The sequence below is a fragment of the Gadus macrocephalus genome, chromosome 23 (genome assembly GCF_031168955.1).
Source record: "Gadus macrocephalus chromosome 23, ASM3116895v1".
NCBI lineage: Eukaryota > Metazoa > Chordata > Actinopteri > Gadiformes > Gadidae > Gadus > Gadus macrocephalus.
In genome coordinates, this window is record NC_082404.1 from 15,905,415 (window position 1) to 15,932,911 (window position 27,497).

Consider the following 27,497-nt stretch of genomic DNA (forward strand, 5'->3'; position numbering starts at 1 on the left):
ACACATTTAACCCTAACCCTGACCTGAGAGTTTCCAGTGTACAGTGTGGACTCCCCAGTCCAGCAGAGAGCAGCTTCACTCCTGAATCCTGCAGATCATTGGTACTCAGTTCCAGCTCTTTCAGACTAGAGGAGTTGGAGCTGAGAACTGAGGCCAGAGCTTCACAGCATCTCTCTGACAGATGACAGACATTCAGCCTTCACACACAAAATAAAAAGATCATGTTACTGTGTTTATGTCTTTAACATTTTCCGTAATTGAAAGACAAGTTGTGCCAATTTTTTTAGATTTAAACGCTAATAATAGGCTTTAAAAAAAAGCCTGACTACATGTGAATGGTAGAATAAGAATAATAAAAAATAGTCAACTGTACTTATATAACATACAACTTATACTGTCATGGCAACAACGATATAAATATGTTGAGTTATTCTTGTAATTATTTAGGGTTGTGAATTTTTACTTTATGGCCTTAAATCTGTACATTAAATGTCTTTATTGTAGTTTTTTTTGTACTATACTATGTACTATTTGTAATATAGATCCTTGTGCTTTGAAGGTTTGCACATTGAGTAAAACTGACCTGAGAGTTTCCAGTGTACAGTGTGGACTCCCCAGTCCAGCAGAGAGCACCTTCACTCCTGAATCCTGCAGATCATTGTTACTCAGGTCCAGCACTCTCAGACGAGAAGAGTTGGAGTTGAGAACTGAGGCCAGAGCTTCACAGCATCTCTCTGACAGATCACAGCCAATCAGCCTGCACACACAATAAACAGAACATGTTAGGAACCCTGATTTAATGTTATCGACGACTTTTCTGATAGTTAGCTATCAGAAACTTTTCTTTTCTGATAGTCATATAAAAATGATGATACATTATTCTTCTGTAAATTATACTGTTGTGATCACGGCCTTGGTCACCGTGTCCGGGTGCCGCAAAGGATCCTGGGAGGCTCGGGGGAAAGCGGCACTGTCACGTTAAAATTGTAACGGGGGAGAAAATTGTACCGGCCTACGTTATCAGTTGTTTACATCTTGACAACCTGCCTGGCAACAGACGACGCGATCGTCTGCTGCCGGGCAGGTTGCAAAAAACATTCGGCTCATGTTTCCAAAAGACGAAATACCATAATACAGATAACGGATTGCTATTTAACTCTTGTTTTTACTTTATATTTGTATTGTATTTAATTGTTTAATCGAATAGCAACAGACGACGCGATCGTCTGTTGCCGGGAAACGGGCGTTCGCGTCAAATGACGTAGGAAGGTTCTTGAACATTCGCGTCCTACGTCATTTGACGCGATCGCCCGTTTCCCGGCAACAGACGATCGCCCGTTTCCCGGCAACCAAGGGAGTCGTGTGTGTGTGTGTGTGTGTGTGTGTGTGTGTGTGTGTGTGTGTGTGTGTGTGTGTGTGTGTGTAAGTAAAACAAAAGGCAACTCTCTGGGTCTTGCGTGTATTGTGTAACTGCTAACCTGGGCCCCGTTTCCCGATAACGATGGATCCAAGCTTGTACGATCATTCTCACAAAGGATTTTGCGAAGCTTCATAAATTTCTTTTGAGCATTTCCTGAAACTGCTCTTAACATGAACGCGCGTGCATTGCTCTAACAACGTTTGTAGGCTTGAAACTGTCCACTGACACGGTGCTGAAATGGGCTCTATCGGATGGGGAGACGCAGGAATTTCACAGGAAATTAGGTTCAAATATGACTCCATCAAGGCTAACAACAGAGTATCCTACGAAAAGAATAGACTGCAATAATATGAATGCCGAAGATATTGCAACACAATTGATTAGGCCTGGGCTGACATATGCTTTGTCAGTCCTAATCTTGAATGCACTGTGCGTATATTTTTTCGAGGCATTTTTCCCCCTGAAACAATTCCATGTTACAAAAATCTAAAACAGCTTGTGTGACAACTACATTTATCTTAATGTGCTGATTTCTGAAACATGCTTTGCTGACCCAAATTAGAAGAGCTTGGTCTACATCCTGCCCATATTGTTGGGCAGGATGATGTATAGGCCTTTTTACACTGCCAAGCCGGTTCGGTCGCAGCTTGGCATGCCCGGCGATTTCACCGTCTTATCTCAAGTTTCCTGTGTAAAACCGAGGGGGTCAAATCCCCCGTTCGTCACGGAGCAAGCTTTCTTGGTTCACTGGAGAAGGCGGGGCTGCGCCCAGAGTTTTGACCACTTTAGAATAATTTGCATACTCCCAAATGTTTTATTTTTTTTAAGAATGAAGTCACCCGCATGCAAAAATGAGTTCTCGTCAGTGTAGGTTACAAACGCGATTAACTATTTACAAGTGCAAAAAACGCCAACATATTCTTTATTTTGCTGACGAAATTAACAAAATTGGGGTGCTAGCTCAAGCAGGCAATTTACCTTGGGTAGTGTTAGCGCGTGGATTGCGCCGTGAAAAAGGTGTGAATAAGATGGCATATTTGGCAGTGTAAAAACGCCTTATGATGGTGCTGGTAATGTAAGCGGGAAAGCACGCGGGGTTCAGGCACGCATCGCAGCAGTATCCCGCAGCAGTCTACGTTCACTGCAGAGACCACGCTCTCCATTGTGCACTCCACTCAGGTCAGGGATGTTCGTTACTGTCTAGACACGGTCCAATTAATAATGAACTTCAACACGGCCTCATCGAAGCACTTACAGTGCTTTTTGGCAAACAATCGCAATAAAAAACGCCTGCAGAAATTCTCCAGCACCCGCTGGTCTCAGCATGATTCATGTACAGTATGTCTTCTGTCATTGATCAATATGAGGACATTTTAACCACGATGGTTGAATTAAAATCAGAGGGAGACATTAAGTGCAGCTCGAAAGCGACCTCCCACACAAGACCAATGGAATCATTTGATTTTATTATATGCCTTGTGAGAGGGTTGCCTCGGGACGTGGCGTTTGATTGGTACATTTCGGCTGCGCATTTATTTTTGGAATTTTAAATTGCTGCAATAAATTATGTTGTTGTGGACTCTGTCTCGGTCTTTGCTTTTTAAATCTTACAGTAGTCTATGAGTAATATATTGGCGGCAACCACTGTTTTGGGGGTATCGCGAAATGGTGCCAGCTGGACATTCTGCGGTATTGGATGTGTTAATAAAACACATCCAATACCAAAGAATGTCCAGCAGGTGACTCCACTGAGGCTATAGTAACGATGCCCTTAGCACCCTAAGAGTACCCCTGTAGGCCTCGTTAGCTACGAGTGTTTTCCTGACGTTCGTTACGCAACGATGCTTTCGGGAAAAGGTGTGAAAACTGTACGATGCTCGTACGTCGAACTTCACAAACCACTTACGATGCTTCGGGAAACGGGGCCCTGGTCTCCCGTCGGGTCATTCATGTGCTGCTCGCCACAATATAATAAGTCTACGTAGACCTATAATCTTAGATTGATGCAAATACTGTGGCTACATTTGTTTAAAGGGGACAGCACAGGAATGACCCGACGGGAGACCAAGTTTAAAGCAGTTACACAATACACCGCAAGAACACGCACGCGCGTGTGCTGCTCGCCAAAATATAATTAGTCTACGTAGACCAATAACCTTTGATTGATGCAAATACTGTGACTTCATTTGTTTAACTCCCACTCTCCCGCTAACAGGAGATTGTGGGAGGGAACTATTATTATATTTTGCGTATATAATTGAAAAGATGCAATGGTAACTCTTGGATAACTTTTCAACTTTTCATTTTCCCACATAAACAACAAGGTGTAACATGTCCAATGGCACCACTCTAATACTTGTGGTCATCAAAGGTACCGAGTTATTATCTGTTATAGTTTGACGTCATTTAGGTGTGATTCTCAAACCAGGGGGCAGCAGTTAAAAGTCTTCTGAAACCGAACCTTGTGGTGTAACTGTTTGCATTTAGTAAAACTGACCTGAGAGTTTCCAGTGTACAGTGTGGACTCCCCAGTCCAGCAGAGAGCAGCTTCACTCCTGAATCCAGCAGACGATTGGAACTCAGGTCCAGCTCACTCAGAGTAGAGGAGTTGGAGCTGAGAACTGAGGCCAAAGCTTTACAGCATCTCTCTGACAGCTTACAGCTGTTCAGCCTTCACACAAAAAAACAGAACATGTTGAGAACCGTGATTAAATGTTTTATAAGACTTTTCTGATAGTTGAACAAATGATTATACATTAGATCTTTAAATGGTAGTTACATATTAGGTGTACAATGTTGGTACTAACAAAAATACTATAACAGAAAACTATCACATTACTTTTATAGAATTATGTATATAGTGTGTATCGTAAAACATGTTATAAGTATGCCTACAGATATATGTTGCATGTTATTATAACTTTTGTATTCTAGTATTATGTATATTCTATTGCATTGCAATACATCTTCTTAGTGCACCGTCAGAGATTAGGGATGGGAATCGAGAACCGGTTCTTGTTCAGAACCGGTTCCGAGTCAACCGATTCCTTGCAATCATTAGCAAGCCTGCTTAACGATTCCGCTTATCGGTTCCGGTCGCGGCAAATGCGTCATGACGTCACACACACGCTGCTTTTGTTTAGGTTCAGAACGCAGCAAACATGGCGCCGCCGAGGAAGAATCGCATTGTGCGTTCACACCAAACGCGACGGGGCGACAAGATCCCATACAAAGTGAATGTAGAGACGCGTATGAGGGCGAAATTTTCGCGGGAGAAAACCGGCGACAAGTTTTTGTCGTGATGACAGCCAATCAGCGTTCAACAGCGTGATAACTGAGTGACATGTGTAACGTAACAGCCAATCAGCATTCAGCCGTCAAACTCAGTGCAGTGCAGTCCGGGGTGACTGCGGCATGGAGGAGAAAGTGATGGTTGCAGTTTGCGACTCACGGAGCTCTATATATAATAGTATATAATATATTATAATTGTATATATAATATCACGGCAAACAGCTCTGTCGCCTCCGGATGGCCGTAGCGCGGGGAGCTCTCATAGGGATTGGGCTTCTCGGGATTTGTTTACCGGCATTGCTATGGTTTCCGGTCTTGTGTGTTCCAACGGTTTAATAGGTAGGCCCATCTAATAAATATCTGTCTAATCAATGCTTCATTTTGTTTATGTCAGTTGAATTTTGTTACAAGTTGAATGCAAATGAGCACTGTTAGCATTCCAAAAGGCACAAGCTCTTACTTGGCTGTTTTCAGTCTGTGTTTTTAGTTGTATGGCACATAATGATGGCATATGTTTTTATATATTTTTTCGTCTAGACCAATTGATTTGAAAATGTACAATTTCCTAATGCTAGAAGCACTTCTGATCAGATATTAAAGAGATTTAATACAAACAAACACATTTATACTTATTTTATCACCCAATGAGAATCGATAAGAGAATCGATAAGGAATCGGATCGATAAGCAGAATCGGAATCGTGAAATTCTTATCAATTCCCATCCCTGTAAATTTACTACAACTTTTATATTCTAGTGTTATGTATAGTGCTGTATTGTTAATGCATCTTATGAGTGAACCTACAGAGATGTTTTGGAGGCTTTGATCAGTGGTAGCAGCCCCAGAAGACCCTCGTCAGAAGCAGAGTATTTCTTCAGGTAAAACACGTCCAGCTGCTCTTCTGATGTCAGTACGATGAAGACCAGAGCTGACCACTGAGCAGAGGAGAGAGATTCTGTGGAGAGTCTTCCTGATGACAGGTACTGTTGGATCTCCTCCACTAGAGAACTGTCATTCAGCTCATTCAGACAGTGGAACAGATTGATGCTTCTCTCTTGAGAGAGATCTCCACCTATCTTCTCCTTGATGTAATGGACTATTTGGTTATTGAGTTGTGACCTCCTTCCTGTCTGCCCCGATGGAACGTTTTTTGTTAGATTGTCCTGTAATTTACTTCCTCTTGGTCCCAGCAGACCTTGTAGGAGCATCTGATTGGTCTCTAGAGAGAGGCCCAGGAAGAAGCGGAGGAACAAGTCCAGGTGCCCGTTCTCACTCTGTAAGGCCTTGTCCACAGCACTCTGGTAGAGGAGGAGGAGTTCAGCTTCCCTGGAGGTTGGATGTTCTTCTGAGAGCAGGTTGACACCAGTGTTGATGTAGGACAGAAAGACATAAAGGGCAGCCAGAAACTCCTGGATGCTCAGATGGACAAAGCAGAACATCCTTTCCTGGTGCAGTCCACACTCCTCTTTAAATATCTGGGTGAACACTCCTGAGTACACTGAGGCTGCTCTGATATCGATGCCACACTCTGCCAAGTCTGCCTCGTAGAAGATCAGCTGGCCTTCCTCCAGCTGGTTAAAAGCCAGTTTCCCCAGAGAAAAAATGATCTCTCTGCTCTCCGAACTCCAGTGTGGATCGGTTTCAGCTCTCCCATGATACTTCCTGTCCCCCTGTATGGACAGAACCCTCAGGAAGTGGCTGTACATCTGAGTCACGGTCTTGGGCACCTCTTCTCCTCTCTGGGATGTTTTGAAGAAGTCCACTAGAACTGTACCAGTGATCCAACAGAAGACTGGGATGTGACACATGATGTGGAGGCTTCGAGATTTCTTGACGTGAGAGATGATTGTGCTGGCCAGTGTCCCCTCTCTGAATCTCTTCCTGAAGTACTCCTCCTTCTGTGGGTCGGTGAACCCTCTCACCTCGGTCACCATGTCAACACACTCAGCAGGGATCTGATTGGCTGCGGCAGGGCGTGTGGTTATCCAGATGCGGGCAGAGGGAAGCAGGACTCCCCTGATGATGTTTGTCAGCAGCACGTCTACTGAGGTCGGCTCGGTGACATCAGTCCAGATCGGGTTGTTCTGGAAGTCCAGAGGAAGTCGACACTCATCCAGACCATCCAAGATGAAGACTACTTGGTCATGGTCGTATCTGTAGATTTCTGATTCTTTGGTTTCAACAGAAAACTGATGAAGAAGTTTCAGTAAGCTAAACTCTTTCCCTTTCAATAAATTCAGCTCTCTGAAAGTGAGGAGAAATGTGAAGTCTATGTCGTGGTTGGCTTTGCCTTCGGCCCAGTCCAGAGTGAACTTGTGTGTTAAGAGAGTTTTACCAATGCCGGCCACTCCAGTTGTCATTATTGTTCTGATTGGTTTATCTTGTCCAGGTAAAGGTTTAAAGATGTCTTCACATCTGATTGGTGTTTCCTCATTGGCTGTTTTCCTGGATGCCTTTTCAATCAGTCTGACCTCATGTTCCATGTTGACCTCTCCACTGCCTCTCTCTGTGATGAAGAGCTCTGTGTAGATCTCATTCAGAGGTCTCTGCTCTCCTGCTCTAGCGATTCCCTCAAACACACAGTGGAACTTCTTCTTCAGATGAGCCTTGAGTTCATGTTGCCACTGGACCGCAACAGCTCCTAAATCCCAAACCAGAAGAAACATACCATTCATATTTCCAAGCAATATTACTGGTGTAAAGACAAAAGTATTATACAATTCTACTTTATATGGATCTTATGACTTTATTAGTAGTGCTGTCGTTGTTGAGTATCAGTGGTATCAGTGACTTGTTAACCTGACATAACAAGATAGTGGTGCATCTCTTCCACTGAGTTATTCTGCTGTTGATCTGCAGTTTAATGTTAAAAAATTCTTCAACCTGATACTCCCACAATGACCCTACATATCTGGATCAAACCATTTAACCTATATATGAGTATCTTACCACTCCCCAGCTTGTCGGCCAGTTCCTCCTGGTTCATCTCCATCAGGCAGAGCTTTGTGATGTCTACCACTCCCTCTATGGCGCGCCTCCTCTGCTCCTCGTTCTTACCATCCTCCTCCTCGTCCTCCCTCTGACTCTCTGAGCATTGTGGGTAATCTGAGAAGAGATCCCTCCAGAGCTTCTTCAGCTCCTTGTCTAGAAAAGCGTGTGCGTTCTCCTCAGCCCTCTGGAACAGAACAAACATCAAGGAGAACTTTACTTTGAACTAACTGAGGACATCAGAAGCATCTGTCCTAGATGAAGGTTTCCCTGGTCTAAAAGAGGGAAAACTGGAGACTATTAGCTCCACAAGAGATGCTTTTATTGGCCATGTAGAGCCAGGGGCACCGCTAGAGATTGTGGGCCTTATCAAATAATATATCGGGCCTCCAACCTAGACCACCCACCAGCCTAGAAAATCCATTTGACCACCCATAGATTGATAGACTAGTAGCTCTCGTGTAGCCTAGTGCTAATTACCCAATACTTAGGGCTGGGCGATATACCGGTAGTAAAATTTATACCGGTATATTTTTTAAAGAGATATGCAGTTAGGACAATATCGCCATACCGGTATACTATTTTGATGCTGCCTTGCGAGCGCTATTTTATAAGGCCGACCGCCGCTCTTTGAGCCTACAAGCCATGTTCAGCTGCTCACTCCCGCTCCTTACATGTACGTAGTGTTCTCCCATACACGTTTCGCATCACAACAAACTTCTAACAAAAACATGGCGGACACGGTGGTAGAGAGTACGGAACCCGTAAAGGGACATGGGGTGAAAACATTGTTTTTTATGTTTCTCATGAGCACGAGAAAGTATCTGCTGCACATATCACTGGCAGTGTGTGTGTGTGTGTGTGTGTGTGTGTGTGTGTGTGTGTGTGTGTGTGTGTGTGTGTGTGTGTGTGTGTGTGTGTGTGATTTCAGGCATGTGTAAGTCCGGGTAAATGACCTGGCGCTCAAATAGCTCTTGTAGTTGCATTGAATACATCCAAGCTGCAACGTACTATTTTCTCTAAAGGTTTGGCCTCAATTGGCTTCCTCAAAAAAAATCCCCACGCCACGCCACTGACGACGACGTGTCAAACTACTGACAGTCTGTTCTCCGTCTGTTCGCAACGAGTGGAAGAGTCTGTGCTGAAAACCTCCCCCCCCCCCCCCCCCCAGGTCAAATGTAGTTTTTCATTCACATTTTAAAGAGAGAGAGGTGAAATATAAAGACTATACTGAACATTTAGCCAAACATGGAGGAACAAACCCCTTGTCTGTTTAAATTGCTATGTTTTTTAGATAACATTTTCACTCTAAATATATTAACTTGATTATGATGAATTCCCCCCCCCCCCCTCCCTTTACGGCGCCCCTGTTTAGAGCTGAAGTCAAATGTCTTGTTTCATTTACACACCTTGATCAGCTCTGCTTGATGCTGCTGTACAGACTGAGCACTGGTAACCTTTGACCTCTCCTGGAGTCGCCTGTAGAGACAGCGTGCGCACACACACACACACACACACACACACACACACACACACACACACACACACACACACACACACACACACACACACACACACACACACACACACACACACACACACACACACACACACCGTATCTTTTTAATACAAATATTTCCTGAATTGTAAATATCAGTCAGTAAAACTACTTGTTTGTTGGAAACTCCTACCTCTCCTCTCTGGAGGGGCGTCCATCTTTAAGGTTAGGAGGATAATTCATAGAGTGGTCGCTCTTCAAGGAGACACAGCTGGGTCCAGGGGAGTCCGCTCTCTCCTTCTGGAATCTTATAGAAAAACAAGAACCAGGATTTATGGATGTTTGATAGATGCTGTCGTTTTATAATCTTTGACAAATCCTTACCCTTCCTCTCTGGAGGGGCGTCCATCTTTAAGTTCAGGAGGATGATCCATAGAGCGGTCGCTCTTCAAGGAGACACAGCTGGGTCCAGGGGAGTCTGCTCTCTCCCGCTGCTCTGGGCTTCAACACAACACACACACACACAGCTTTTACTAAGACTGATGATGGAGTCATGAGACATCAGTGCTGAGCTCTGAGAAGGACAACAGTCACAGACAGTGAGATCCTCGTCTTACCTCTTAGCTTTGCTCTGGCGGCCATGTTCCACAGACAGAGTGGTTTTAGAGGTAGGACCCCCCTCCTCTCTCTCCTCATCCATAGCAGACTGGAGACCTGGACACAAACACAACTACATATTGTTTCTCTGGATTCTCTTTAAGTACCATACATGAAATGACTTCAGTGAAGACTCCTCCTGTCTGACATACACATACTATCCGTCCCTCTGTCTAGAACTACACACTCTATCACAACCTACTGTATGTCTAGATCACAAACTCTATCACTCACTCTGTCTAGAGCTACACTCTAATTCCAGGGGCGCAGCACTGACGGGGGCGCCCCAGAGGACACTGGTGGTATTATTAAAAGTATATGCAAAAAAAAAAAAAAAAAGTTATATTTTTCGGATTAAATCATCAAATTAAGGTGGTTTTTCTGCTTGTTTTGTTTTGTTGTGTTTCTCAATTTTTACAAAATCATTAGAAAGTCTTCGTCCTATTATCACCCCTCTCATTTGTCATTATTTGGTACAGCCCAACGCTACTGCAGAGCAAAGTAGCAGCCAGGCAGATCGTTGTGAAGCAAGTGCAGACTGCTAGTGTCTTAAACTAGCAGTCTAAAGTCAGTTTGTGTGTATCCCGGTCAGTGAAATTAAGGTCAGGTTGTCAGGGGAGGAAAGAGAGAGAGGAAAGAGCTCAAAGCGGTCGACAGTTCGTCACCCAGTTTTTTACCACGAAAGGTATATTCCTTCCTCTACACTTTCCCAACAACCTGATAAAAAGCCTAGCCTAGCAGCTAGCGCTACTGTAGCTAAAAATAATTACAACCTGCACTGATGATAAAACTGAAAAGATTGTTTGCATTACCATTCACATGATATAATCCAATAGCCTACCTATCTACAAAAAGCCTACATTATTTTTACAAATCGAGCAGACTATTAATATCTCCCGTATGCAGGCGTTGCCAAGCAACGTGGCCATAGCGTCTTCATAGGGTCAACGTCTTTCCAAGGTGTAAATTAACACTTTTTAACCTACACCCTCCAGCCAATCAGAATCGAGTATTCACCCAGACCATGGTATAAATGGAGATAATGCGACGATTAACATTCCATACTGCTTGCCAGCATGATAATAACATTTATGTAAACAGATTTTGAATATTTTGATTGGCTGCATTACAATATTAGCAGACATTAAACTAAGGATACTTACATTTTAGCTGACTTTTAAATTTTAAGTCAGCTAAAATTACAAGTAGTCTACCCTTAGATTAATAGCTGCTATTTATTGTAGGCTAATGCAGCAAATGAAAACATACAAATACATATTTAGTCATGCCCAGCTCAATCCAATCAAATAGACTGTTGACAACATTGTTTAATATGTTCAGATAATTATGAGACATTCTGAATTATACGATGTATCTTAGAGTCAGGGCCCTCTTCAAGCCATGATGATCCCACAGAAGAAACCAATGAGGTTGAAATAGAAGAAGGGGAGAAGGAGGACAGTCTAAGTAGAAGCAGCACTGTCTCAGTCTATTAGCCTATTTCTGTCTATAGTAACTACAACCCAGGTAAATGTGTAACTAAATACTAACTAAAAAACTAACCATCTAGTGTACAAAGTAGCCTAGGTAAGTAGGTAGGTTTATCATGTTGTTATACAGTTGTTATTCATTTTTGACTACCCAACTTTGACCCAGTCTAACCCAATATTTAATGATGTGAGGGGGGGGGGGGGGGGGGGCAACTGAATTCTGTCAGGGGGGCCAGAATTCCTAGGGACGTCCCTGCACACACAAACACTCTCTCTATCACTATGCCCTTAAGATCCGACAGTTCCAAGCCATCAATTATAAACTAATGTTACCGATGAAACTCTGACCGAACTGACCTCCCTGCAGAATAAAAGTCCACAATACAAACAAACTGTTCTGTCCCGTTCCCGTACCAGAGGATCCGTATATAATCGCCCTCAACACGGTGAAACTAGTTACTGATGTTCTGACGCATACTCCTTCATTAAACCTCTTTTACACCACAAACATGGAAACACTGAGCTTGGACTGGAAACAGATTAATTTAGTAAGAATAAATTAATATAGTAAGAATACATCTCGTAAGAAAAGAAGAATTAAGGAAACGGTACCTTACCTTTTCCGTGACGAATCATGTGCTGCCCGTGTTGAAAAAATGCAAGGAAAGGAGGGAATAAAGAGATTTAGGTGTTCACCAAATAACAGAGAAGTGTTTAGAAGAGAGACAGAACATTTCAGGACGTTTGCCTGAGTCTAACATGTTCTAATGCTCTAGTATTAGAACATGTGGTACTTGTTGATTAGCTCACGTTGTTATGGCAATGAATACGCCCTCAGCTGATTAACTAATGCCAGCGTTTTTTTTCAACTGAAAATTAGCCCCCATGGCCCCTTGTCAACTTTTTCTGCTCCTTGCTCCTTATCATGCTTATCATGCTACGCAGCATTACAAGGCTCTGCCGACTAAAACATGAAGCAATTCAAGAAGAGGCATAGATAGAATCGCCTTGTGGTCAACTGTCTTTTAATACATCTGACAGATTATGTCAAGGTTTTAAAATCATTAGTATTATTATTACCAGGTCATGTTATAACACAGCCGGAAATCGTGGATTTTCAGATAAAGACTAGCTAGCCTCTTTGACAGACAAAACAGCAGAAACTATGTTAGGTGCGCTCGTGCTGTATTTTTGTTTTTGTCAAACAAGAGACGCCCACCCACCAATCAGAGGGTAGAGATTCCTGCAGGAAGGTTGCGCTCGATTTCACTAGCCCATTTAAGCCTGTTCATTACAGCATCCATCCTCACATTGCTTGTGTAAATGAGGAAACGATAGGGTGGGCTAAGGCAAGTTTTGGGTGGGCTTGAGCACACCCAAAAAAGGTCTAGCTTCGCCACTGCCGACTGTGTCATGCCTACACCCAATCAACTTCTCATTCAGTGTAAATGAAGACACTAGAAACACTGCCCTCTAGTGGTCGTACTTGGTTATAGCAAAAACAACCTTTTATTGATTACATCAAATACAGAACGGAACTTTGACAAGTTTAATCGAGGAGAATAATCAAACAAACCAAACAAAAGCAGAATCAACAGTATCCATTAGGAGCCCAGTTAGGGGCCCTTGAAGGAGCAGTGTGTGTGTGGGGGGGGCCAAACCATCCTGAACAGAGGTCAGTCAGCCCTCCGGGTTTTGAGCAGCCCCTCTGCTGTGAGGGAGAGCCCCCCAGGACTAAAGAGAAGGCCCAGCGTTTAGGAGCCCTCTGCTGTGAGGGAGAGCCCCCCAGGACTAAAGTGAAGGCCCAGCGTTTAGGAGCCCTCTGCTGTGAGGGAGGGCCCCCCAGGACTAAAGAGAAGGCCCAGCGTTTAGGAGCCCTCTGCTGTGAGGGAGAGCCCCCCAGGACTAAAGAGAAGGCTCAGCGTTTAGGACCCTCTCAGGGGTGAGGATCAGGTGAGCGGTGAGAATGAGGGCGCGGCCCGCTGCTCTGGGCTATCGTTTATCTACTGGACATGACTGCAGTGTGGAGGTCCGGCCAGCAAGGGCAGCACTGAGGAGGCCTCAGTCCTTTGTTCTGGGAGAATGGCAGAACGTCTCACTGGTGTCCCACTGGTGCCTCACTGGTGTCTCACTGGTGTCTCACTGGTGTCTCACTGGTGTCTCACTGGTGTCCCCCTGGTGTCTCACTGCATGGTGTCCCACTGGTGTCTTATTGGTGTCCCACTGGTCTCTCAATGGTGTCCCACTGGTGTCTTACTGGTGTTGAATCAATCCTCACTGATGGAGGGGTGACTGGAGACTTTAACTAAAGGGAAGAATGTTGACTTGTTGTTCCCAACAGAACACAAAGAAACAATCTTCCGACATCACTGTTGGGCGCGTCCACCTAGATGTGTGACGGAGAGATGAGCAACGTTTGCTACAGTCCACTGGGTAGGCTGGTAGACTGATCTATCCAGCACACATCTAGGTGGACACGCCCACCTGTGATGTCATAAGGGGCCGATTTCCAAAACGGCTTGTAACGGCTAATCACACCACACCTGGTGGCATGTCGTGGGACCTTTAACTCTCCGCGTTGTCCTCGGCCCAGGATCACCAACCCCGTAGCTGCCTGCCATCCACCCCGTGTGCTCCTCTGCCTGCCCAGCTGCCTGGAATCCACCCTTGCCTGTCCATCTCCTGTTGTTGTTCCCTGCCTCCTGCAGGTCGTCCTGTCCACCAACATGGCAGAGACCAGCATCACCCTCAACGACGCGGTGTACGTCATCGACTCCTGCAAGTAAGAAACCCGGTCATGTTTCTGAATGTGTCTTTGTATTGACTGTGTATATATTTTGGGTTTTGACCCAGTGTCTGAACACAGGCCACCTATATAAGGTGGCCTGTGTTCTATTATGTGCCTTTGGTTGCACCATGTACAGCACTTTGGCCAATGAAAACAGTTTTTAAATGTGCCTTATGAATGGATTTTACTTACTTACTTACTGTGGGGATTGTTGATGTTTCCTTGGGGTTGGTCCACCAGAAGTGGACGCTGTGGACAGCAACGACGAGCTGCCCTCTCTGGGACGCCCCGTGGCCCAGCGTGGAGCCCCGCCTGGGCGAGATGATGGTCATGGGAGGCATCTTCAAGGGAGCGTCCTGCTCCCACCATAACCGCTCGTTTACATATCATAGAGGAGGGGGAGGGGAAGAGGAGGAGGGGGAGAAGGAGGTGAAGAAGGAGGAGGAGGCGGTGGAGGTGGTGGTGGAGGAGGAAGAGGGGGAGGGGGGAGGGAATGATGATCATGGGAGGCCTCTTCAAGTGGGTGTCCTGGTCCCCACCACCAGCGCTCACTCCCATCTATTCTGTATCTCTGTTTGAACACTGCGTCCAGAAGCCAAACTCATTTGAGTTACTAGTGCTTGTATTGAAGTTACTCGTCGCTTTTCCAACAGTTACCTGTTAGTATTTTAATCAGTGACTTTATATTGTTGATCCTTGCTTCGTTAGATGAGTACTAGGCCCTGTCCCATTCCTCTCCCCTTAACGAGAACACTTCCCTCCACAATAAAGAGTGAAGTGATAGTGAAGATCGTTCCCTATGAAATGTGACACCACTATAATTAATATTATGCAAATTAGCGTAGTGAACGTGCTCCCCTACGTCACGCGCAGCACCGACGTGTCTACACTACAGGAAGGAGCCTACTACTATTTTCGTTCACGTTTGAAAATGTCACCCTTGTGTCGAAAATAAGACAACCTACACATTCAGCTCGTACAGTTAAATCCAGACTACGGATAAATAATTTAACATAATGTATAACTGTTTGAGAAACATGGAAAAATAGCCGCTTGCTGAGTTCTCAACGTGTCCTGGGTCATACGTGATACTCCCTTGGCTGTAAGTGAGGTACCGAGCTGGCGAGCTGCCAAGGGACTTTAAGGGGAAATAGGCCCTCTCTCTTGCCCCTAAGTATTGGATCACCCTGCCCCTCCGAGGGAACGCACAACTTCTAGGGCTAGGGCTCAAATCTAGGGCTAGGGGGGATAATAGGATGGGGCCCTAGTTACTATTGCAGCCCTTCTAGGCGCTATAAATGTTATACGATGTGGTTTGAATTAAACATCACATGACCAAACCAGCAATTTTAGAAATCAACTCTATTCTAGTCTTCACTTCGTGTGTGTGTGTGTGTGTGTGTGTGTGTGTGTGTGTGTGTGTGTGTGTGTGTGTGTGTGTGTGTGTGTGTGTGTGTGTGTGTGTGTGTGTGTGTGTGTGTGTGTGTGTGTGTGTGTGTGTGTGTGTGTGAGAGCAGAAGCGCCTCAACACGTCCACCCTGAGGATGACCCAGGAGGCCAAGGTCCAGCTGGAGGACATCCTCACCATCTCTGGCTTCCCTGAAGGTGATTGGTTCACATCCCCCCTTGCCCCGCCCACCGCAGTCTCTTCTAGGGTCTGGAATCAGCCGGAACGATGCGATATGAAAAGCCGTTGTGTGAATACTGAGATTCTGTAAATATTGTGGTACGGTATTTCGATCTTTTTGGAAGGTTTACGTTGTGGTTTCTGTTCTACAGGTCCTCAATGCAAATGGACGATTGTCGAGCACGCATAACACTAAGAGATACTTGATTGAGCAATGTTGTCAGAGAGACACAAATCAGTACTTTCCTATAGAGCTCTCTATAGGAAAGTACTGATTTGGGTCAATCTGACAACGTTGCTCAATCAAGTATCGCTTAATCAAAGAGTCCCGATTCTCCCATGAATGGATTCCTATTCCCCCAGCCCCTGCTTGCTCTGCCCCGAGTCAAATCCCTGCATGCAGACATCGTAGCTCTGTTGCTTTTCTTGCATTTCATCGACATTTGGCCTCTGGATGGAGTTTTAGTCTTCAGAGAGTCGGTCTGAAATGTTGGTAATCGGTCATCGTATGACGTGTGTCTAACCTGAGAACCATGTGTGTGTTTAACAGAGGGTCTGATGAGCCGGGTGTTGAACGCGGAGGGGGCAGACAACGGTCTGGATGTGGTGGTCAGCCTGTTGACCTTTGGGCTCCTACCCCAACGGGTGCGTCTACATGGAGAAGTGGGGGATCCTGACCCCGGAATGAGGCGACGCCCTCATCCACAAGACCTCCGTCGACTGTCCTTCAGCAGCCAGGACATGACCTTCCCCTCGCCCTGCTTCGACTTCGGGGAGAAGGTCAGCAGATATATGCGTTCTCAAAATGACAAAATATCTGTATTGTATATCAACAGAAGAAATTGTATCAAAATTGAAGAGATCGATAATCTGGGAAACAACAAAAATCACAGCACCTTATCGGTCCCAAAATTGATCAATAAAAATATGAAAATGGTTTGATTTTGATTGACAAGGTGTGTGTGTGTGTGTGTGTGTGTGTGTGTGTGTGTGTGTGTGTGCGGTACTACCTGGAGGACTGCATCCAGCTGACCCACTTCGTCCCGCCGTCCAATGACAGCAAGGATAAGGAGGGAGGAGATGAGGACGTAAGGAAACCTTTGCACCATGTAACGTGAAATACCCTCTAAGGGCCTGATGCATTACCACAGGCCTGCTGTCTCTGAACCAATCAGAGACAGCAGAGTTCGCCAGATAGGCTAGGCTCTGGCAAGCTTAGCCTGTCTGTTTAGCCTGTCTGTTTAGCCTGTCTGTTTAGCCACCTTTTTACCTACTTTTTGTTTTTGTATATGCGTGTGTGGTTAAAAAAGTCAGACTCCACTGTTGTGTGTGTGGTAATATCCTCCCTCCACACTGATGAAGGGGTGAATGGAGACTCCACTGTTGTGTTGGAGGTAACGTCTCCAGAAGACTTGGAGGATTTAAACTGACCTAACGGGAAGAATCCTCTGAACACACGAGAACGTTCAGTTGATCGACTGAGTTGTTTATTAACATTATGCTTTATGAACAATTACAAATCCTAAACAGGTATCTTTAATCATTGAACATGTTGACTTGTTGTTCCCAACAGAACACAAAGAAACTATCTTCCGTTTAAAGTAATTTACAACATCGTTACCCTTTCCCATAGAACCCTTATCATCATTCATGATCATGTTGTTAAATCTGCTTTAAATCACGTTCCATGTCAGGCATGGCAAAATATAAACTGATTTTGTATTCCTTTAAAACAATGTTGAAAATATATAAAATATTGTAGTAAAATAGCGTACCATCAATCAACAATTAAAACACATTTTACATCAGAAAGTAAATCTTTGTTCAACCTGCTTAACCCAAAGGAAGATTTTTCTTTCATGGTTTATACTGAACCTTTCAGAAGCCCAATAAAATGCAGCATTTGGAGTTCAGTGGAGCATTTAAATCAATCACAAAGTGTTGTACTTCCACTGAACGGGATGACCCCTCAGAGCACCAACAGCTGCTGCTCAACAACCCGATGCACTACAGGTACGTCCATGGGTCCACAGGTATTCAAACGTCCCCCTAACAGCTGGTCCTCAACAACGTCAGGACTGTGAGGACCCCCCAGACCCAAGCGGCCCCCTCTAATCTGACGCTCAGCAGCCCAGCTGAACACAGAGAGGGCTGAGAGATGAACCACGAGAGACACTGATGTTACCTGCTGCTTACCCCCGGAACACAGACCTGCTGTGGGTTTAGATCCATGAATGTGTGTGTGTGTGAGTGCATGTCTGTGTAAATAAGTCTGTGTACGTGTACGTGCGCGTGCGCGTGCGTGCGTGCGTGCGTGCGTGCGTGCGTGCGTGCGTGCGTGCGTGCGTGCGTGCGTGCGTGCGTGCGTGCGTGTGTGTGAGATTAAGTCTGTATACGTTTGTGTGTGTGTGTTTATAGAGTGCGATATGTTTGTTTGTGTGTATGTGTGTGTGTTTATAGAGTCATGAACGATGTGTTTGTTTGTGTGTACGTGTGTGTGTGTTAATTTCTATGTACATATGTTTGTTGGTTTGGGTGTGTTTATGACTGTCTACATGTGTGTGCTTTTCCATGGGTCTGTGTGTGTGTTTGTGTATCTACAATGGACACTCACAGAGACACTGAGGAACCACTCTTACGTAACATAAACCCAGGGAGGAGGACCTCCTGGGTGAAGGAGGCCTGGAAGGTGTGGAGGAGTGTCAGTGTGTCTGAGGACCCTCCTCCTCCTGGGGACACTCTGTAGAAGGACAGAGAGCCAGCGGGCCGGTCCAGATACACTCCTACTCTGTTAGAGTGAGGGGGGGGACGTATATCTGTTGAACTACCGTTGTGACGGACAATGTAGACAGCAGCATCATCGTCGTCATCACAAACAAGACTCCAGGACTTGTTGTTCAATCCAAGCATGCTGTCATTAGCCCCTCCACTCCTTGTCATTCCTCTGTATGCCACTCCTATATGAACCCGTCCTCCCCACCCTACCTCCCAGTAGCAGCGGCCAGGCAGACCCTCTCTACACAACACCTGGTGCCAGGTCTCAAACCTCTCTGGGTGATCCGGATACGACTGGTCCTCTTCAACCCGCGTCACCTTCCTGCTGTCCTCAGACAGAGAGAGTCGTCTGTGGGCTGTGTTTGGGTCCAGTGTGAGTTCACAGGCATCTGACGGGAGAAACATGATTAGGCTGCTAAACCAATATTTTTAATTATAATTATCATCATCATCATCGTCATCATTATTAAATAAACAGCATCACCAGCTCTAATTGAAATCTAAGATGAAACACATGCATCATTCAAAACATGTTAATATGATTATGTGCTACAGATAATGTAATGTAACAAAATTATAATTATTATGATAGTGACAAGATGATAGTATGATTTAATAGTTTTTGAATATAAAATAGACATGTAATTATAACAGTATCCTGATTATTATGTTGTTAAGTCCAATGTTGTAAAATCATCACTCATGATATAATCACAGCAATTATGTTTATATATGTAAGATACATGATTTCAGTCATCAGCTTCATTCCCAGATATCTGAATGAACAGACGTCACCTCCTGCTGTGTGGATGGACTTTCCAGCTCAATCGTCAGTGTGCGTTGTGATGAATCAAACAGACACTTACACTTTTCTAGAGCTGGTTTCAGCCTCCACACTCCACTGTGCTCCACACTGGCGGGGGAAACAAAGTGAGAGCAGCATTTTGAAACATTCACCTTCATCATCTGCCGTCTCATCACTTTCTACACAACATAAGTTACAGCTGCCTTTTCAAACAACTTCATCTAGCAGAGGGTTGAATCCTTGTAGGAGGCATTTTCTCTGAATGGTGAGCTTTCCTCGCCATACCTGAGAGTGTCCAGTCTCCAGCGTGGATCCTCCAGTCCAGCAGAGAGCAGCGCAGCTCCTGAGTCTCCTGGGTGATTGTAGCTCAGGTCAAACTCTCTCAGATGGGAAGGGTTGGAGCTCAGAGCGGAGGCCAGAGAAGCACAGCCTTCCTGTGTGACCAGGCAGCCAGACAACCTACACACACACACACACACACACACACACACACACACACACACACACACACACACACACACACACACACACACACACACACACACACACACACACACCTTTATTTATTATATCTGGATGAGAATAGTTCTTACTGAAGAAAACAGGTTAATAAAGTATTAATTCCATATGAAGAACAACCAAAAGCTTTATGATTTATTTTAGATCACAGCCCGTCTAGAGCCTCATCACCATGTCTACACTAATGGCAACTCCTCAGAGTTACATAACATATAACACATAACATCCATAACATACAGACAGCAACCCCTAACCCTAACCCTCCCATGAGCTGGCCAGAGTTACATCACATATAACATACATAACATGCTAGCAGTTATCAGGATAGCAACCCCTCACCCTCACATCAGCTGGCCAGTGTTGTCAGCTAGAATAACCTGATAACTCATAACACACAGCTAACAAGCAGCTAACAAGACAGCAAAAATAATAAACTCCGCATCAAACTAACACATTTTATTTATGTTCCTAAAATCCTCGTCCTCTAAAGTTATTTTCCTCCTCTGGCCTCTCATCCTCCCATCTGTGGTCCACTGACACGGTGACCCCAGCCTACAAATGAATAATGATGCTGAATCTGTCGGGGATCTTAAGCCCAGTTCAGACCAAAGATTTGCCTCGCAACGACTTGCAACGAGACTGTTTTGGAACTTCGCAGGGGAAAAGTTGCAGCAGTGTGAACTGGTCGTTGCAGCGCGGCTGATGCCGTTGCAAGGAGTCGCCACAGATTGAACATGTCAAATCGCCAGGTCCAGTTTTAGAACACAATGACGTACCTATTTCTCTTCAGCCAATCAGGACTAGGGCTAGGTATCGTTTGGGTTTTATCCGATACCGGTGCCTACTCTGTACTTTTCAAACGGTTCCGGTGCTAAAACGGTTCTCGAACCGGTACTTAAAAAAACGAAACCGCACACACTTGCATACATGCACGACTTGTTATGAGTTTCACATTAAGCAGAAAGTCAGCGGACACTGAGTTGAATGGCAACGGTGTTTGCCAGCCTACTTGATATGCAAGATTTACGGTTGGCATTAAATTACTCGATTTACCCGAAGAGGCTGCTGTGAGTGCTGTGACTGATAAATATATTTTTAAAAAATAATTACAAATAATATTAATTACTCGCTGAAAGCAAGCAGGCACGCATCATAGCGCAACATTACTGCCAAAGTCATATTAAGTAGTATAACTCAGGTGCGCAAGGCAGCCACAGGAGACGCCAACATTGTTTTCAACCGCTCGGTACCGCGCTGTATTAATTCCCAAGTTTTGAAAAGAAAAAGTATTTGAAGCGAATAACGACTCGGTTTTTGATTTGTTTATTTGGTTTTGAACAAAAAGTTTTGGATGCATGCATCGACTTTGAGTTTGTTTGTTTGTTACTTTAAAATTACATTCTCTCGCAACACACACACACACACACACGTTCATTCACGTTCACCCACTACAACCTACCGAATCAAAACAACATCAAGTAAGCGATGCCACAGCTCAGAGAAGTCCGTCCCGAGTCTCGAGGCGCCCATAGGCTTTATGGTTTATATGTTTGAAAGCCGTGACACACTCTTTTACCAGTTGGCCTGAAATACCACGCCTTGCAGTCATGGTCCTGGACCTATAAAGAAAGTCGTAGTCGTACCATGCGTGTTTACCGCAACATTGAAAAGGGTCCCGTCTGAAACAGTGTCGCGCAGCGCTGCGTTCCAACCTTTGTGTAATCAAATACACCGGTATGGCGGTCTATAAAAAAATCATATCCTAACGAAAATACACACCGTTATTCAGTGAGAACCGGTATAGCGCCCAGCACTAACGCAAGTTGACGCCGCAACACCATGGGGGCGGGGCAGGGGGCGTTAAAAAACGCCAGGCACTGTAATGAGGAACCGAAATGTGCGTGTGTTATGAGTGGCGGGGCATGCACTCATTTAACATGCCCTGGGAATGCATAAATATGCTATGAAACTTAAAACTGGATCATATTTTCATTAGAGTTGGATTTAAACTCAATGCAGGACCACTATTGGAGTGGAATGGACGAGGAATGGACATTGGAACGAAATTAATTGTTTGGAGTGCTGCGGCAGAACGAATCAAGGAATGGGCGCAGTATCGGCCCAAAAGCAACAGGCCTACAACGCGCTTTACAAAGTAGAAAGGTGAGAATATAGCCTAGTCCCCCCCCTTTACACACAAATTCTCAAAGGGGATCAATAAAAATAATCCAACAGTTTTTGCAGATAGAAATCTCTCTACAAAGATTGGCGTAGGCACCCTGTTTCTGCCGCTGAAGTATGCGTTGCGGCTCCATATTCTCGGCTTTCTAACTCGCCGTCTTCTCCTTTTCAGGCTTTTTTTTTACACTGCCAAGCCGGTTTGGTCGCGGCTTGGTACACCCGGTGATTTCACCGTCTTCCCTCAAGTTTTCTGTGTAAAACCGAGGGGGTCAAATCCCCCGCTCTTCACGGCGCGGGCTTCCATGATTCACTGGAGAAGGCGGGTTGCGCACAGGGTCTAGACCTCTTTAGAATAATTTGCATACTCTCGAATGTTTTTATTTTTTTATGAATGAAGACACCCGCATGCAAGAATGAGTTCACGTCTGAGTGTAGGCTACAAACGCGATTAACTATTTAGTGCAAAAAAAACGGCAACATATTCTTTAATTTCCTGACCACTTGTTTTTTTATCCCAACAAAAGCCTCCCAAGGACAGTTCCTCTGTGTCTCTCTCATAGATTGCACCATCTTTCAACTTCTTTGTTTAATGCGTTAACATGATCAGCAGCTTGCGTGTCACTTCCTCTCCAGTTAGAACTGCTCATGATGATATCGCTGCGTTGTCTCTGTGGAGACAGCGCAGCAACACCTCTACCCAAGCCCCCGCCCCTCCCTGGAACCGCGGAGCCGTCTCATTTACATCAGAATGAAACCCAATAAACCGCCAATGTGTGTGTAGGGTCCGGGAGGGAAAATTGGGGTGCTAGCTCAAGCAACCTAATCGCAAACCTAAGTAAGGCTACTTTTTAGCGTGATGCTGATGCTGTTGCGGCTCTCAGCTGTGCCAGAGCGTTCACAGTTGCTAGGGAAACCACCTGACGTCGCCGCCCGGTACAGCAGTTTGAACCACCAAGTTTTTAGCACGTCGCAACCCGCCTCGCCTGTTCTTTTAGATCACAGCCCACCTAGTCCTGGATCATCCCTTACTATTAAACAAACCCAAAGACACATTTAACCCTAACCCTGACCTGAGAGTTTCCAGTGTACAGTGTGGACTCCCCAGTCCAGCAGAGAGCAGCTTCACTCCTGAATCCTGCAGATCATTGGTACTCAGGTCCAGCTCTCTCAGACTAGAGGAGTTGGAGCTGAGAACTGAGGCCAGAGCTTCACAGCATCTCTCTGACAGATGACAGACATTCAGCCTTCACACACAAAATAAAAAGACCACGTTACTGTGTTTATGTCTTTAACATTTTCCATAATTGAAAAAGAAGTTATGCCAACATATATTTTTTTTATATTCTAATAATAAGCTTTAAAAAAAAGCCTGACTACATGTGAATAGGTATAATAATAAAAAAAAAAAATAGTAAACTGTACTTATATAACATTCAACTTATACTGTCATGGCAACAACAATATAAATATGTTGAGTTATTCTTGTACAAAAATATTATTTAGGGGTGTGAATTTTGACTTTATCGGCTTAAATCTCTACATTAAATGTCTTTATTGAAGTTTTTTTGTTACTTTTTTGTTATAAAGATTCTTGTGCTGTAAAGGTTTGCACATTGAGTAAAACTGACCTGAGAGTTTCCAGTGTACAGTGTGGACTCCCCAGTCCAGCAGAGAGCAACTTCACTCCTGAATCCTGCAGATCATTGGTACTCAGGTCCAGCTCTCTCAGACGAGAAGAGTTGGAGCTGAGAACTGAGGCCAGAGCTTCACAGCATCGCTCTGACAGATGACAGCTATTCAGCCTGCACACAGAATAAACAGAACATGTTAGGAACCCTGATTTAATGTTTTATACGACTTTTTTGATAGTTAGCTATCAGAAACTTTTCTTTTCTGATAGTTATATAAAAATGATGATACATTATTCTTCTGTAAATTATATTGTGGTGGTCACGGCCGTGGTCACCGTGTCCGGGTGCCGCAAAGGATCCTGGGAGGCTCGGAGGGAAGCGGCACCGCCACCAAGAGTGTCGTGTGTGTGAGTGTGAGTGTGAGTGTCTGTGTGTGTAAAAAAAAAGGCAACTCTCTGGGTCTTGCGTGTATTGTGTAACTGCTTTAATCCTGGGCCCCGTTTCCCGATAACGATGGATCCAAGCTCGTACGATCATTCTCACGAAGGATCTTGCGAACCTTCGTAAATTTCTTTGGAGCGTTTCCTGAAACTCCTCTTAACATGAACGCGCATGCTCTGCTCTAACAACGTTTGTAGGCTTGTAACTGTCCACTGACACGGTGCTGAAATGGGCTCTGTAGGATGGGGAGACGCAGGAATGTCGCAGGAAAATAGGGTTCAAATATATCCCCATCAAGGCTAACAACAGAGTATCCTAAGAAAAGAATAGACTACAATAATATGAATGCTGAAGATATTAAAACACAAATGATTAGGCCTGGGCTGACATATGCTTTGTCAGTCCTAATCTTGAACGCACTGTGCGTGTATTTTTTCGAGGCATTTTCCCCCCTGAAACAATTCCATGTTACAAAAATCTAAAACAGCTTGTGTGACAAGTACATTTATCTTAATGTGCTGATTTCTGAAACATGCTTTGCTCAGCAAAGAGAGCAGACTTTATCTGATTCCTTATAAGGTTTCATTGATGGCTCGCACTCTCTAGTCTAGAATCTTTGGTGTAAACATTAAAAATGCAACGTTCCATACATTCATTATCATTCAAAGGTAGAGGCTGGGCATTGACACACGGCTATTGCTGACCCGATTAGAAGAGCTTGGTCTAGATCCTGCCCATATTGTTGGGCAGGATGATGTATAGGCCTTTTTACACTGCCAAGCCGGTTCGGTCGCAGCTTGGCATGCCCGGCGATTTCACCGTCTTATCTCAAGTTTCCTGTGTAAAACCGAAGGGGGTCAAATCCCCCGTTCGTCACGGCGCGGGCTTTCTTGGTTCACTGGAGAAGGCGGGGCTGCACACAGAGTTTCGAACTCTGTAGAATAATTTGCATACTCCCGAACTCTGGAAAGCACGCGGGGTTCAGGCACGCATCGCAGCACAGTTTCCCGCAGCAGTCTATGTTCACTGCAGAAACCACGCTCTCGATTGTGCACTCCACTAAGGTTACTGTTTAGACACGGTCCAATTAATTATGAACTTCAACACAGCCTCACCGAAGCACCTACAGTGCTTTATGGCAAACAATCGCAACAAAAAACGCCTGCAGAAATTCTCAGACACCCGCTGGTCTCAGCATGATTCATGTACAGCAGGGGCGAGTTTAGGTTCTGACTTTTGGGGGGGCTCAACCCCAGGATGCCACAGGGGTATATGAAGTATATAAAGTCCTGTCCAAGATTTTTCTTTTTTCACGACCTTTATTTTCTTATGCCGCGTTTCCACTGCAGGGAGCAGTACGGTTCGGTTCGCCTCAGTCCGATAGGGAGGGGGCGGTATAGCCCAGCTCAGTTCCGAGGTCGCGTTTCCACCGCCGACAGTAGCCTTTATGGTAGGCCGGATGTCGATCGCCGCGGCAGCTACGTAAACATCGTGAAATCATAGCAGCGCGACACAGCCATTCGACCAGAAACCTCACTGCTCCATCAAGCTCCCTCTGCACGTCTTCCTCCCCAAGAATGCAGAGGAACGTCTCCACCTCCTTGTTCGCCCAAGCAAGCGTTTTACACGACATGTTCATTGTAAAGAATAATACCTTGAGGCAACTGTTTGTTTGTTTTTATCCCCACGTCGCCCGGAAGTGACGATTCTGTCGACCAATCAACGGAGGGGGTGTGTAGCTCGAATTTTCCGGCACCCTTTCAGGTGTCTCAGTACCCCAACGGAGGAGTACTGAAGACGAGGGCAAAACGAGTACGGCTCAGTCCGGTCACGCCCACTTTTGGCGATGGAAACGCAATCTGTACCGCACCTTTGCGAACCGAACCGTACCGCACCCTGCAGTGGAAACGCGCCATTAGTTACTAGGGCTGGCCCGAATGTCATTTTTCAGGCTTCGAATACTCGTTGGTTTTTCCGAGCGAATATTCAAATACTCGTTCCAGAAAAAAACACCATCAAAAACAACATTAATAATCCCTATATACTCCCTGGAACCGATTTTGACAGTATCTGCATATTTTGTTGAAGATTTAATAGCTTTTGAACGTTAATTAGTAGGCCTAAGTAGGTTGAAGTTCCTTAGTTTTCCCCCGTGAAAGCGAACAGCTGTTGCGCCGTTCCAAATCAGCTTTTCTCTGCCATCCCAGCCCTTACGGGAGCTTTTCAATTCATCCTGGAACGTGCATCTTTTCAGGGAATTTGTACAATAAATCCATAACAAATACCGAATATTAATTGTCTTATGTGTCCATATTACATCCATTATATTGACCGGGTATTCCCAAGATGCTCACGCTCTGCAGCAAGCCAATCACAGTTGATTGGTGCGGCGCTGTACAGCGAACGTAAACAAACAACTAAGCTAAGGTTTTAAGTATTACTTTTCCTCCAGAGATCCCGCTAATGTTGTGTTATAAAGTAAAGGGAAACAAGATATCTATTCTTCCTCCACCTCTCTCGCTTCTCTGCTCGGTGTCGCTGACGCTTATAGTTTGCCTCCCTTGCTCTGGTAACGTAACGTACGTGAAAAAAATAAATCAACGAAGCTCCGAATACTGATTTAAGCTTTGAATAATAATTTTCCGAACGAGTATTCGAATATTTGAATGATTCGGGCCAGCCCTATTAGTTACTATGCTGTTGTATGTCTAAGCCGATAGCTGGCAGTGTCATCTAAATAATGCAGTTCTGAACCACTAAAGTGATGAAATGAAAAAAGTTTGGATGAAGGAATAATCAATGGATGTGAACTGGGTATATTAAATTTAATTTGTGTAAGTTTCACTCAAAAATGACCATATTTTCCTGAATATGTTATTGAAACACATTGGTGCAACATGTACTAGATTAATAATATGAGAAACATACCACTATTTCGGGAGCACTAAATGATGTCGCCTCACTTTCATGGACCCATACAATTTTATAAATTGTATCAACACACATTTTTATAAAACTTCTGATGCAAAAAAATCAACATGTACAACATGTACTAGTCGAATACTATGAGAAACAGACCACTATTTCGGGAGCACTAAACTATTTTGTCTCACCTTCAGGGACCCATACATTTTTAGAAAAATTCTGATGCCAAAAAATCTTGTTGTTCTGATGCAAAAAAAAAGGGTGCAATTTTTCAGTTTAAAAATAACCGCTGGCATTATTTTATCAGCTGAGGGCGTTTTCATTGCCATAACAACGTGAGCTAATCAACAAGTAGCCTACATGTTCTAGACCAGTGGTTCTCAATTATTTTTCTTTCATTCCCCCCCTATCACGCCCTCCCTGAATTGAAATAGCCTACTATTGAGAGCCTGCTCAAATG

The 27,497-nt window shown here is 44.6% G+C and overlaps 1 protein-coding gene and 1 long non-coding RNA gene across 2 annotated transcripts in view; both read right to left on the minus strand.

Moving 5' to 3' along the window:
* Window positions 1-27,497, minus strand: part of LOC132452742 (NACHT, LRR and PYD domains-containing protein 12-like) — a gene marked incomplete at its 5' end in the record, with an annotated part of 161,259 nt that overhangs the window by 91,863 nt on the left and 41,899 nt on the right. Inside the window, 3 exons of the mRNA XM_060045514.1 lie at window positions 24-197; window positions 23,111-23,284; window positions 23,669-23,842. Coding sequence (XP_059901497.1) covers window positions 24-197; window positions 23,111-23,284; window positions 23,669-23,842 — 522 coding nt within the window. The remainder of the gene's footprint in view (window positions 1-23; window positions 198-23,110; window positions 23,285-23,668; window positions 23,843-27,497) is intronic.
* LOC132452773 (uncharacterized) lies at window positions 12,818-18,074 on the minus strand. Its single transcript, XR_009524500.1, has 2 exons — window positions 14,326-18,074; window positions 12,818-14,121 (listed from the first exon to the last, which is right to left on the minus strand). It is a non-coding gene; the product is annotated as an uncharacterized LOC132452773 (long non-coding RNA).